The following is a 14287-nucleotide window of genomic DNA, read 5'->3' as shown; positions in this document are numbered from 1 at the left end:
ATCGTCTAGGACAATTAAACATCAACATACCCCTTGAGATTCTTTTTTGGGATTCAAAGCAAGAAGGAGATGATTAAATAGTGGATAAATTGGTACAACGACTACTATCTTCAGTAATAAGGAATAGCAAATTTGTTTAAAGGATGAATATGTGTCTTTGAAAATTTGGAAACACATGAGGTATTTACATTTGGGAGCAGATACTGAATGCCTGGCGTGCTCTGGTCCATGGGGTCACAAAGAGTCAGACACAACTAAACGACTAAACAACAACAACAACAACTGAATGGACAATTGTTAAGACAAAAATTGTTCAGAACTTGGGAGGTTGGAAACTACTTTGGTTTTCAATGCTTTCAAATAAGGAATTTTATTTTAGAGGTGTTGGTTCCTACATACTCATTATTAAAGAAATGAATGCCCTGGGAAACTTTAATTACAGGTGAAGAATCAAGGGGTTTGTTGGCAAGAATAATGGTATAATTAAAAATCTGGGAAGGAGGCACAATGGAAAACATATCAGAATTAGAATCCTACAATAGAAATGAACGTGGTATGTAAATCTGCTAAACAGGTACTGCTAAATGAATATAAATTATTATTAAAATGGCATTTTATGCTTTCTAGGGTTAAAAAGACATACTCAGATACATTATTTAAATGCTGGAAATGTTTAGCTACTAATGCAGACCTACTTCAGTTCTGGTGTGGTGGGGTTATCACATAATTTTCTAATGCCTTTTCAAATTTTATTTAATTGAACAGAAGATGAAATTCCAACTGTTATGAAATCTTTAATAATTTATAATATCTGCAAATGTTATGTGGGTTTGAACATGGAAAACTATGAACTCCCCCTCAAGGAGGGAGCAGTTACTGAAATGTTTAGATATAGCGAAGACAAACAAGTTAACTGATGCAATTAGCAGGAAACCCATCTCTTCTTTTCAATACGCTTTCAGTTACAAAATGTTATTTCTCTATTATTTTTTCCATCTTTGAATTTGAAGTTCTTCATCCTTCTAGCAGAAATACTAGGATACAAGGCTCATTTTTCAGTTCCTCAACCTATGACAGCAACGTGTTTTCTGTTAAATGTTATGACCAAAAGAAGCCTATTCTGGAACAGTCCAAGGCCACACACAGAGATAAACTTAGTTGCCCCCTCTCCTGTATATGACATACATCCATTTTGCATTAACCATTTACAACAACACTGTGCTAAAAACCTATGTCCATAGTTCTTTGTCCTCATTATGTTTCAGTGTATATTATATTCAAGATAAGGATAAAGTCCATCAATGAAACCAACATACATCATCACTTATGTATTAAGGTAAGTTAGCTTCATTAGGCACTTCAGTGAAGCATACTGGATCAAGAAAGAGATGGCATTGCACGATTATTCTCTCATGAAACTGTACATTCTACAGGAAAATATTTGTTTAGTATTTTTAAAGAGCACCATTAGCTTAAAGTCAGGAAACATTTCTCATTCAAGTACCTCAGAGTACCTTGCAAGAGGTGCTAGTGAAGCCAGTGCCATTCACTTCTTGCCAATTAGCAAGGCACACAAAGGACACGTTTATTCATTTCCCAAAGAAAGCATTCCAACTCAGTGACAGGACTAAAATAAAGGAATATATAACACCCTAGAAACAATCCATCTTTTACTATGGCCACTACAAAAAACAGCTTACCTTCAGAAGGATGTCCACAATCCTCTGTTGGTACTCTACAGCTTGCTTGTCATTCTTAAAGTCTTCAAATGTCTTTGTTAGATAATGGTATTGGGAGAGAAAAGAGGGGGAAGCACTTTATACCTTTGTCCCCATATAATGGGAAATACGAAAAATGCAGCAGCTAGCAGTGGGACTTGTTACATCCTTCCTTCATTCCCTCACACCAACTGTAATTATCCACTAAACTTGTTACTTTACTCTGCTTGTAAATCTTGTTGCAAAGACGTTGGCGGCCAATTAGACTATAGAAACTGGAATAAAAGTACAACAGCACTTTGCAATGAAAGCTTTTTCTGATGGGCAGTATCATTTGGCCTCTACCTGTAACACAACTCGCTCAAACTATAATTGTTTTCAGGTGCCTGCAGCATCTCAGACAGTAGTGTGAAGTGGAGAAGCTGACAGTAACATGCAAGCTGTTAAGATATGACTGCTTATATTGTGGCAGAAAGCTATGGGGTCCTGAGGCAGAGACAAGCACAGTGCATAGATGTAACAATTTCCAGAGGAGGTAGCCATGCTGTAGCAAACTCAAAACCAGGATGTTAAGCTCATGCGCCTATTATAGCAGAGGGTTAAGAACAGGTCCTGAAGGAACAAAGGGAGAGGAAAAAGCAAACAAATCTTTCCCGTTGAATGGATTATTAGACAGGGAGGAAGGGAGCAAGATAAAGAAACCTAGAGCATTAAGGGAATCAACCAGGAGAGGAACATCAACTGTACTAAAGACAGTAGAGAGGTCAGTGAGAGGCTTATGTCTGGAAATGAGAAGAAAGTATTATTATAAAAATATTAAAATAATTATTATTTATACCCTACCCAGACTGGCTGGGTTTCCCAGACTGGCTGGGCAGGGTATAAATAAAATTATTATTATTATTATTATTATTATTATTATTATTTTGATTACTAAAGTTTCAGCAGAGTGCAGAAGCCAGATTGCAGAGTCAGTATTATTTCTACAGAGGCAAACTTCCCCACTTCCAATATGGAAATGAAACTAGAGCATCAATACAGACAACAATGTTAGCTCTAACAAGAGGCACAAAATAAATTAGTTCTCAGCATAAAGAGGCATTATTTACACTGAGCAAGAAGAAGGTATCCCTGAAGTGAAAAAAGTACCAATAATGACAGGTGTAGTGTGGCTTGTGAGTGTCCAGTGTGAAACTATTAGCAGCAAGCACAAATGGAAAAGCAGATGAGCATCCATGAAAATGATGGGATTTTCACAGTGCCATCCTTCCACCCCCTCTTCTTCAGCCCCCAAACCCAATCTAGTATTGTGGGCTTCTAACCCCTAAGCCTCACACATACATCTTCCACTCTCCTTGGATATTAAAAAGGGCAATGGAAATAAAAGGAGAGTCTTCTGGTTCTCTGTTTCTGTATCTAATAGTAGGGCAGCCTCTGGCTTCCAGAAATAGCAACTGCATGGTCTTTGTAAAATAATAAAATAAAAGGGGCAGCTTTTCACATGCTGAACTACACACTTAGCAAGTGTACTGCTACATAATTTTTTATAACATCTGGCCCACCAAGAGTAATGTAATCCATAACGGTGAACAGATTTATCACCAGCATATCCTGGCCTGGAAACCTGTTACTTGCTGCAAAACTGCATATGCAATACCAACAGCATTTTAAAGACTTTTCCTAATACAATATGCATTTTTAAAATGCATTGAATACATTGGTTAAAGTTCAAGAAGTATGACACACACCCCCCCGGTGTTGGTGGAATTTGTGCCAGTAGCTCCCAAATTCCCTTTTTTCAGAAAGGCCTTCTAACAGTAAATGGGATGATTGGCTCATAAAGACTACAACTCTTCACACTATAAGGAGAGTTTGTAGTGACAAACAGAATATTCAGTTGCAGCTAATACTGAAAAAGGTTAGCAAATATTATATTTGTCAAACAAGTAAGTTTTTCTAGATTAGTGAAAACTTGACATATATATCTTTAATCAAATGAAGGAGGTGATGGGGTTTCTCCCCCAATATCTTTGTGGAAGTGATGTTGCCACTTACCAGTGCAAGAACATTGAGGAACTCCCGCGTATCAAAGTGCAGCAGTGTGCGGACATAAGGGTAAACCTCTTCATCGGTGGGTGCTTCTGCTGAGTGCAAACGAATGAGGAATTCAAAGACCTGCCATGAAAGATTAATAATCACTGAATACCTGAAGGAACTGTTCAAAGCTTACCAGCTCCTTAAACCTCCTTGAGAATACAGAATGGATTTTCAGCAGCATTTTCTGTTCCTTAAATGCCATCTGCTGTGCTGGACGTTTATTTCCTGGTACAAGTTCAATGATTTAACGTAGGCAAAGTACTTCTGTTTAACATATCCCATGGCTTCTTACATCCACTTTCACAATTATTGACATTTATTGTTGCTCACTGGCATCTGAGAGAGATTATCACCACAGGTTTCCTAAATAATGAATTCTGGCAAGACACAAGCACATTTGCCTTTGAGATTACTTTCCAAAATGCACCAATTCCTAATATATCGAGTCAATTTATTGGGACATAAAAGATAAAGGAAAGATTGTTAGCAGAATTTAAAATGGGAGAGTGATTATGAAAATCTGTGAACCACAGGCCAAACGCTGGGGGAAAATAACATGGACAATTTGAGCAAGAATGACTGGGGTTACCCCATCCAATCACTGTGCTTAAAACAGAAATCCATGTGGAGCCTTGGGCTATTGGCGGAGGAAGAGGAGTGCGGGGGGAGAGTACCGCCCCCGGCAGCGCGATCCCGGTGGGATGCCATCGTGGCTGCCCCCCTGCCCATGCTGGGCGCCACGTCCCCTCAGGTGGCGTGCCCTATTGAATTTCAGCTCCGGTCCTCCGAGCTGATAAGGCTCATCTTCTTTGAGCCCACCCAGCAGAGCATTAAAACAACAAAGTCCAAAACGGAAGGATGAGGCAGGTATGGGCTACATTGCTATACTTTATTACTAAGCTATGCAGAGAGCAAAAAAAAATACATCTTGTGTCTGTGAGAAGCAGAGAGCAACTGAACAAAGAAAACGAAAGGAACAAAAGAAACAGGAAACCAGTAACATCACATCCCGTCTCCCTTTCCTGTGAGAATCCAACAATATCTGTTTACATTCCACAGTCCAGATATTGTTGGATTCTCTTTTTTTAAAAAAATAATTTTTATTAACCGACCAATCAAATCAAATCAAATCAAATCACATCACATCACATAAATTCCGAATTACAAAGCCGAATTTTAAATTTTGTTGAGGGGACCCATATTTCAAGATCCGATCCTCCTTCAGATCTTGAAATATGGGTCCCCTCAACAAAATTTAAAATTCGGCTTTGTAATTCGGAATTTATGTGATGTGATGTGATTTGATTTGATTTGATTGGTCGGTTAATAAAAATTATTTTTTTTAAAAAAGAGAATCCAACAATATCTGGACTGTGGAATGTAAACAGTCCTGTGACTGCAAGGAGCTGCTCAGTGAGGAAACAGAAACTAACCCCCACCCCCAGGGTGCATGCCACGCCCCCGTGACATGCTCCAGCCCCGCCCCCGCCTGCTCTCCACCCCACCCCCCCTGGTGCCGGAGCATGAAGCTCCGCCACTGCCTTGGGCACAGGACATCTCTACACGGACCGCACCTATGGCTGTCCATCACAGACTATGAGCAACAGGTATATCAGTTAAACATCACAAGACCAGAACAGCACAGCAGAGTTGCAGAGAGCCACAACTGTGCAACTACTTGGGATAAGGAGTGCCAGTTCAGTAAGTAGGTTATATGATCAATCTGTACAGTGAGGCATGAGACGCAATGCTTCGCTGTGGTTAAAATAACAGTTCCCCGAGGAGCTTTAGCAACAGGAACACAGAAGTGATGCCTGAAATTTACTGGCAGTGATTTAGATGCACCTGGCCTACATCCAAACTATCTGCCACGCTACTGAGCTGAGCACAGCTAATAAGCACTAATGTCTTTGCATACAGAGCAAAACAATCAGATATGCTTCAAAATGTTGCTTCAATGTGGATATTAAAAGCTATTTTATACCATTATTGTGGCTATTTAACAGAATAGTAAGTCACTTCATGATCAGGGAGACAATCCTGTGCGCACTGTATGGTGGCGTACAGGTAGAGCACGTAAGATTGCACTGTAAATGTATAATACTTAGTGTAGAAAAATCTGGTAGATTTACTTGTTCACCCTTATCCCCAACAACTCAAATGAAGCCTGCATGCACAAAACAGCCACACTGTGTCCCCACCCTTTTCCATTCTGCATGTTCCCTCCCATCATGTTTGAATGCAAAATTAGGCTTTTTAGATCAATGACTTTTCTTTCTTTACATTGCTTTGAAAAATATCATAAATAAATACAAAATGTCACATAAATCCTTCATGGCAATCCTGTGGCGTTTTAAACTGGGTGGGGGATATTGTTTTTGTTTCTTGCTATGGTATATATTTGTGTGTTCTTACATTGTAAACCACCCCGTGATCTTTGGATTATGGGCAGTATAGAAATTTACTTTAAAAAAATCAATCAATAAATCAGGTGATCTACTTATTGGCCATCCTCCCCAAGAACTGAAATGAAGCCTAGGTACATTTTATCATATGCATGTCTACTCAGAAGCAAGTCCCACAGAGTCAATTTGAATTACTCCCAGGTAAGTGAGAATAGGATTGCAGCCTTAGCCTCTAGACCAGTGGTGGGGAATCTATGGCTGTTCAAATGTCCCATCAGTCCCAGTCAGCCAGCATGGCCAATGGTCAGAGATTATTAGAATTGGAGTTTTAATAATAATAATTCAGCAATATCTGGAAGGTCCAAAGGTTCCCCATTCCTGCTCTAGACTCCCATGAAGTCCATAATGGACAAAAAAATCCAGAAAAAAACATAGCACAGCTCCCAGCTGACTGTATCTTCATTGAAAGAAGGGCAGGGGAGAGAATCAAAATGTGTATGAAAAAGTGCTCAGGGACAATTACAAAGAGCTGTGGCAGACAATCAAAAGGCTACCGTTATCCAGATGATAGCAACTTCTTATCAGATATCTGCAACGTAACGCTAAGCACAAAAGGCATGTCATTCCTATCACATTGTTATGTGATTGCTATAGATAAACCAGGTTCCGTGATGGGAGTCATCTGCCAACCTTAATAAATTTAGTATCTGCACATAGTCTTAAAGAATACGACACAACTGGAATGTAGGGGGGAAAGTATCCTTTATAGTTTTTATTTGCTCGTGTTCCTGCAATATTGCCTCTTTTGTTTTGTCTCAAATTTTCTACACTCTCTCTTGTTTCCTCTATAATAAGACTTCCAAACATGGACCAGCAGTCTGTGAAGTTGAGCACAGAAAACTTTGGGATATTGCTGTGGCAACCATTGCCAGAGTGGGTGGATACTATTCAAAGATGGAGTGAAGGGAGTTCCACAACAAATTATGCCTTTGATAATATTATTTCTTATTAAGCACACCTACGGGAGCAGCTTCCAAATTTTTAAAAAATGCAAAATTATTCTGGCAGAACATAGGAAACTGCCTTATACGGAGCTGGACCATCAGTCATTCAGCTCATTATTTTCTACATGGACTGGCTGGGTAATACTGAGCCACTGGCCTTTCCAGTGAATTTTGCAGTTTATTTTTAACTCACCTGATTTTTAACCAAAGGTACCAGATCTTCAGGGATATTGCCCAGTGGATAAGCTCGACCAGCCAAACAGCAACTGTTAAGAAAGGATAGATGGAGTTAAAACAGTGCCATAAATTAAGAACTGTAACATAACAAAGACCTAAATGCGACTGGAAATGGCCCCCATTTCCTTATCTGGGTTCCTACTCGTATACAAGTGGGACCCTTCAACAAACAGCAGCAGAGTGCTCCTGTTCAGGGTTCCAGTCGCTCTGTTCTATACCCCTGCAGTTTCCCCACTCACCCAAAGCAGTCTATCAGCATTAGAATTTAGTTTGCTTGCCTCTAATCACTTCAGTGACTCCACTTTTCAACCATGCAGGCATCCACTTGGCCCTGATAATACCTTTCCTGATCTTAGGTCTACATTCCAGTCAAGCTTCTATTATGATGGTACTGAATGGCCTCTCTCCTGCCAAGTGTTCTGAACCTCTTGACTTTCCCTTTCAATTTCCTTTTTATCCCTTTCAATTTCCTTTTTATCTCATTTTTATTAAGTTTCCTCTTTTGAAGTCAGAACAATGTTGGACTTTCTTGGCAGTTGTCCACTTATGTTGTGCACCACTGGGGTGCAGAGAATCCTAGCTAAACTATGGTATAGGCTGCTGGCATGGCAGAGCTGTTGGGTTTCTCTGTCCCTATGTGACAAAAAAGATCATACTACAGTGGTACCTTGGTTTACGAACTTAATCCATTCCAGAAGTCCATTCTTAAACCAAAGCGTTCTCAAACCAAAGCGTGCTTTCCCATAGCAGCAGGGGACTCAGTTTACAAATGGAACACACTCAACATGTTCTGCTTCCAAGGCAAAGTTCACAAACCGAAACACCTACTTCCAGGTTTGCAGCGTTCTTAATCCAAGTTGTTCATAAACTAAGCTTTCTTAAACCAAAGTACCACTGTACTACAGAAAGCAAAACATAAATAACTATCTCATAGATGCTGGACATACCGTACCTTATATAGACAAGCAGCTTGTTGCCCATGATGACTTGCTCGTCTAAAAAACAAACAAACAAATCACACACAGAGAAACAAAAGATTTGTATTATCTTCTGGAGTTGAATTTACTCAAAGTTCATAACCTGCTTTGCTAAAAGGGCCTCAGGTGACTTACTTGCAATAACCAAGTGATTTGACAAACTCAATGTTCCATTTTCTTCATAATCTGATATATGGACAGATGTCTACACTAAAGATATTGCATCTGGATACTAAATATTTGAGAAGGTTCATGAAAGGCTGAAAATGTCAAAAAAATACTATAATTTTGACATTTAGTAAATAATAGTCACTGTATAAAACAAAGGAATGACTCCATGCTTGCTCAGAAAGTTCAGGGTGTTGGCGGTGTATTCCTATCCTTTTATAGGATATTGGCGTCAGCTAGAAGAATGCATAAGTCCCCCTTCATCTGAGCTATGGAACATAATGAGCTGCCTTATACCAAGCCACACCACTGGCAGTGTCCTGGGTTTGTAGCTCATTTGGGAACACAGAAGCTGAGTAGGATCAGCATAAACGTTAAGGTATAGGCTGGATTCATGTGAGTTTTAACATGAAAGTAATTTCCAGAGAGGAAGTTTATCAATCATAAAGCAGATCTCTCCAAGGGAACAAGCCAATGAGGTGAGCTGAGCCTAGGATGACCGGAGGTGGGTAGGGTAGGCTATAGCAATCCCTCACATTCAGCTATCACAAACCAAACAAACTTTCAAAAAGTGCTCAAAATGTAAATTTAAACGATAAATACTTATCAAACACAGAGTACCTGAGAGAGACTTTCCAGCACTAAGAGGATGAGCAATGACCTTGAACAATTTCTGGGGGTGGGAGGAATGAAGAGAACACAAACAAGGTTAGCAGATGTTTCCTTTGTTGCTCTTCATTTTCGTTCAACATATTAATAGTGGATTTGGCAGTAGTAAAAAGACTTCAAAAAGGGAGAGATTTCAAAAAGAGAAAATTGCCAAGTAGTCAAAGGGTGTAACTGTAATTGAATGGGAAGTTTTGCCCGGGGCAGTTTGGTTTAAATAGCTGCAAATTGTTTTGGAACAGCAGCATAATACAAAGGGAGTGTGCCCCAGGCCCATACCACATGAGGTAAAGCTTTACTATGTGGGAAAGTGTACTTAAACACTCGCCTGCTGCCTTCTCCAGTCTCTTTCAATGCCACAACAGCAGCTCATCTGTCCGCTAAGAAAATGAAGGAGCAGTATGTGGTACTACTAAGTAGGTGACACTGAAGTTCTCAGGGGAGACCAGTATGGGATTGGATGGTTTCCTTTCAAGGCTAAAAAATATTTTGATTTCCTATGCAATAAGAGTAATGGAGAAAGGGGTTTTCTTCATCTATACTGCAGAGGGGAATATCCAGCCCATTGGCCAAACTTGGTCAACCAAGAGTTTAAATTTGGCTTGGAGGGCCATTTCCCCCCAAACCACTCCCACCTGCCCCAGAACTAATGTCATATGTGATGTCATCTGTGAGACAGGTAGAGGTATGGTTGCCAGAACACAGTTGGGAGCCAAAGCCTCACACATTTTAAAGCACCGCACAGGGCTCTTTGCAAACCCTGCATGATGCTTTGACATCCCAACTTCATGACTTCAAAGCACACAATTGCCTGATGTCACTGTATTGCCTAGTGATGGACAGGTGGACAGCCCACCTGTCAAATTTGGTCCAGAAGCCTAGGATCTGATAAGAATCTGGCCTATACTAGATTGCTGCCTCTGTGCATTCAAACATCCAGGGGGTTACTGGTTGTAATTAAATGCAAAGGCCAGTACAGGAACCAGTATAGCTGCAAGAAAGGGAGACTATAAAAATATATCACCTGGGAGGTAGCAAATCCAAAACACTCTTTACGGAACTGCAGATTTCATTCTACCCATCTTAATATTAATTCCTTTGCATAGGAGGCTGCCTTATAACAAGTGAGATCATTGGCCTATCTAGCTCAGTACTGCCTACACAGACTGGCAGCCGCTTTCTCCAGTATTTCAGACCAGGGTCTCTCCCAGCCTTACTTGGAGATGCTGGGGATTGAATCCTGAACACAGAAGATATGGCACAACTGATAAATAGATGTTTCCCATTGGTGATGAATTACTCATGGAACTGATGACATTTCCAGTGTATAAATTACCTTGGGTGGGAAATGTGAATTGTACAAAGTGGCCTTTAGCTGTGCTGCCAATAACAGTTATTCAGCCACCTATAGTGGCAAAACCGACTCATGCAGATGGCCTAATACTGCAGTAGTTACCACCATCCTTTCGAACATTTTCAGCACTAAAATTTTCAGGCAGAAAACTGGTATCAATCAGTACACTCAGGCAGTTGCTTAATAACCACTGCTACCGCCACTGAAATAACATACTTATTTCCCTACAAGAAGACTGAAACAGCATCATGGTTGCTCATGCAAGTGAAAAGGAATAGGTGATGAATACTTAAAGGTGACGTTATAATAAACAAACCAACGTGCTGCTTATTTTTTTACCTGGACCAAGAAACAAACAAGCAAGCTTAGAAATTATGTTATTACATTTTGGGGGTACAAGGGATTTGTTCTGTCCTTAACAAAATGTCAGTGCAATTATGTAGCTGGTAGTTGACATTATGAATGTGTCACTAAATGATCTTCTCTCTAATTCTCCATGACAAGAGCTAAATGTTGACCTTTTCCACCATGCAGTCCACAGTGGCACCATCTTTCCAGTAGTCCTAGACTTGCCATGATATAATCTGTGTCCACACAGGTTTGAACGATTCATCAAACAAGGAATTTAATAGGGAGAAGGAACATATTTAAGGCACCCATATTTACAGTTTCTCCAGCAACCTGTTTACTTGTTATTTTCTAGGAAGCAATCTCAAACTACAAAATAAAATTCTGAGTGCATGCAATGCCTCCCCACTCACCCACCATGTTGGGATCTAACAAGTAAAACGATGCTCTCTGTTTATTTAAATGCAGTATGTCTCCCTGAGAAAAGGAGAGGTTTTAATCCAGTGGTTTAAATAAACAGTACAGTCTAGCTCAGTGTTTCCCAACCTTGTGCCTCCAGCTGTTTTTGAACTACAACTCCCATCATCCCTGACTAGCAAGACCAGTGGCAAGGGATGATGGGAATTGTAGTCCAAAAACAGCTGGAGGCACAAGGTTGGGAAACACTGGTCTAGCTGACTCACTTTCTCTCCCTGCAATGAAAACAGGTATGCAATAAGAAGAGGTTCCCAGAGATGGGAAACATGTAGTCCTCCAGAAGCTGTAGGACTCCAACTCCCATCAACCTGCACTATTATGGCCAGTGGCCAGGGTTGATGGGAGCTGTAGTCCAATGACATCTGCAGGGTTACACAGTACCCTACCAGTGCTCTTATTTAATTGAATTCTGTCTCCAGAACGTACAACAAGATAATCACAATGTTCAACATATGATGTTGGGGAGGCAGAACCATATGAGAATCTTGTATCCATGAGTTCTTTCTGGAAGGCTATTGCATATGACCAGTTTATTACAATGCACTCTTAGCCTCAGCATCAGTGATAATGTCACAAAGTTTTTGCATAAGAGCCTCCGTTAATTTAAAATCTGTTTCAATTCTGTTATTGCTTGCTTGCACTTTATCGGAAGAAAAATAAAATAGTGATTATTTTTCAGACATCTTATGAGCAGTACATGTTGACTACGTCCTTAGTAAATAGGTTGCTACTGACTTGTTTATTGTCAAATGTTGCATAGTTATTTATTTGGTCTGAAAAAAACAACCACTGGTTGAAGAGCAAGTCCTTGAAATTACTTAAACCAGCTCTATGTTTAGTGATGCTTGATAAGAACCATGAGACTTATTGCTCCCAGCTTCAGAGAAAATGGCTGTGGCCAATGTCACCCAGGGAATGTGTGTGTGGCTTCTCCGTAAACATGCACAATGTTCAGAATAAATAAGAACTGCAGTTAAAGAAGAATAAAAACTGGACTGCTCCAGTCTAAAGTGAAAGAGTAAAGGAAACCAATGTGATGGCCTCCAGACCATGTTGGACTCCAACTCCCTTAATTCCTAACCATCAGCCACCCTGGCTGGGGCTGATGTTTAGCTAAGCATCTTGCAGAAAACTGATGATGAGCATAAAAGGTACTTAGTATGTGGCTGCAACCTTCCTACCTCCATTGGTGTAATATAGTCATTCATGCCACTGTTGTAGACATAGATCATGGCATCATACAAACGATTCTCCCAGCACATGAGGACCACCTAGGAACAAAAAAATATGCCTTGAGACTTGAAGATTTATTCAACACTATAACAGATAGTAAGCAGCATGTGGACTCAGAAGATAATGTAGAGAAATACATATACAAAAAGCTGAAACTGATTTCCTTAAATGAGGGGGAAGGGAGGTAATTTGTAGCAAAGGGCTTTTGAACGTCCACATGCTGTTTTTGGAATTCCTGGCTTTTCAAAGAGACGTTTAAAGCCCTTTTACAAATACAACCATGCTGCTTCTTAAACTGAGGTATGGAGCTGCTTTGGAAAAGCTTTCAAACAGTCCTGTGCTGCTCTTTGAACCTCCAGTTTTTTTAAGGTTCAAGCAGCACTGGAAGGGAGAACAATTCCCCCTCCTTGAATGAGCCACTGCTCATAATAATAATAATAATAATAATAATATTTATTTATACCCCACCCTTCCCAGTTTAAAAACCGGTCTCACAAGAATACATCACAAGAATAGGGCAAGTGGGCATGGACTCCTAAAAATGGCTTTGCAGGCCAAATGGGGAGGCCTGGTAAAGCCTTATTTGGCTTGCAGACCAGAGATTCCCCACCCACAATTTACCCCAAGTTTGAAACTTGTATAAATCCACATAATTATAGCTAGATTAATGTAGATTACCCTAAGAGATCTTGACTGGTTCTGAAATGCTTTTTAGAGTTTTACAGAGCCCAGGGGCATCTCTGTAGCACAATGCAACACAAAACGTTTTAAACATCATGTTCGTTAACTATTGAAAACATTCATACTTAAACAGCAGCAGAATGAGATTACATCCATGTCAAAATATGAAGGTTACCAATTATCACCTGCTGTATGTCTAGGCTGGTGATATCCATATGTACAATGCAAGCCTCCATGTTTGCCATTAAATTCTTATCTTGGAAGTGAAGCAGCAAATCTTTCATAATTTGAGCTGTAATTCCCATCAATTTATCACTTAAAATGTATGGCTCAAGACACTCCAGAAAGACACCCTTTGCCACAGAATTTTCACTCATCTTGTCATACATCTGGCTAAACAACAGATCCCTGGAATGAAGATGACAAGTGAATAAGTAATTATCAAAAATTAAAAACTTATTTTAGCTAGTAATGGTTGACTTCTACAGCATACACAGCAGGGAGAACACTTCCTGCATTTATATTACGGATGAGGGACTGGTCAATCTATTTCTGCCAGTATCAGACAGCATGTGTTCAGACAGTAAAGCTGTTCTGTCCCATGTTTAAAATACACATTAGTCTATAAATATGTATTTTTTTCACAAAATGTCATTTAGTAAGATACCTTATATTAAAATAAACATTTTGGTACTTTTTTTTTAAAAGTGAGAACTGCCTTGTAAAATTCAGATAAATGTGAAATCCAAGAGGATAATTGCATTCTGATCTGCATATGAGTCCAGAAGGCACAGATCAAGTCAATTTGCACTGGAATTCACAAAGATGGAATTCCTGAAACATCTGTCATTTGGACCAAAAACTTTAAAAGGTGAGGCCTTAAAAGGAAAATCCATTTAGAAACCCGCCATTTTACAAATAA

The 14287-nt window shown here is 39.7% G+C and overlaps 1 protein-coding gene across 5 annotated transcripts in view; it reads right to left on the bottom strand.

Annotated features, from left to right (window-relative positions):
• The window catches only part of VPS8 (VPS8 subunit of CORVET complex), an 89860-nt gene that overhangs the window by 51924 nt on the left and 23649 nt on the right, over positions 1–14287 (bottom strand). For all 5 annotated transcript variants that reach the window (XM_081863496.1, XM_081863492.1, XM_081863494.1 and 2 more), the window contains 7 exons: positions 13551–13773; positions 12633–12722; positions 9228–9279; positions 8414–8456; positions 7418–7490; positions 3774–3893; positions 1701–1772 (listed from right to left, as the gene is read on the bottom strand). In XM_081863496.1, the coding sequence (XP_081719622.1) occupies positions 1701–1772; positions 3774–3893; positions 7418–7490; positions 8414–8456; positions 9228–9279; positions 12633–12722; positions 13551–13773 (673 nt within the window). The remainder of the gene's footprint in view (positions 1–1700; positions 1773–3773; positions 3894–7417; positions 7491–8413; positions 8457–9227; positions 9280–12632; positions 12723–13550; positions 13774–14287) is intronic.

Source organism: Podarcis erhardii, assembly GCF_964252035.2.
Source record: "Podarcis erhardii genome assembly, chromosome: 5".
In the NCBI taxonomy this organism is placed as follows: Eukaryota; Metazoa; Chordata; class Lepidosauria; order Squamata; family Lacertidae; genus Podarcis; species Podarcis erhardii.
The sequence above is the reverse complement of the archived record's forward strand: the minus strand, read 5'-3'. Positions and strand labels throughout refer to the sequence as shown.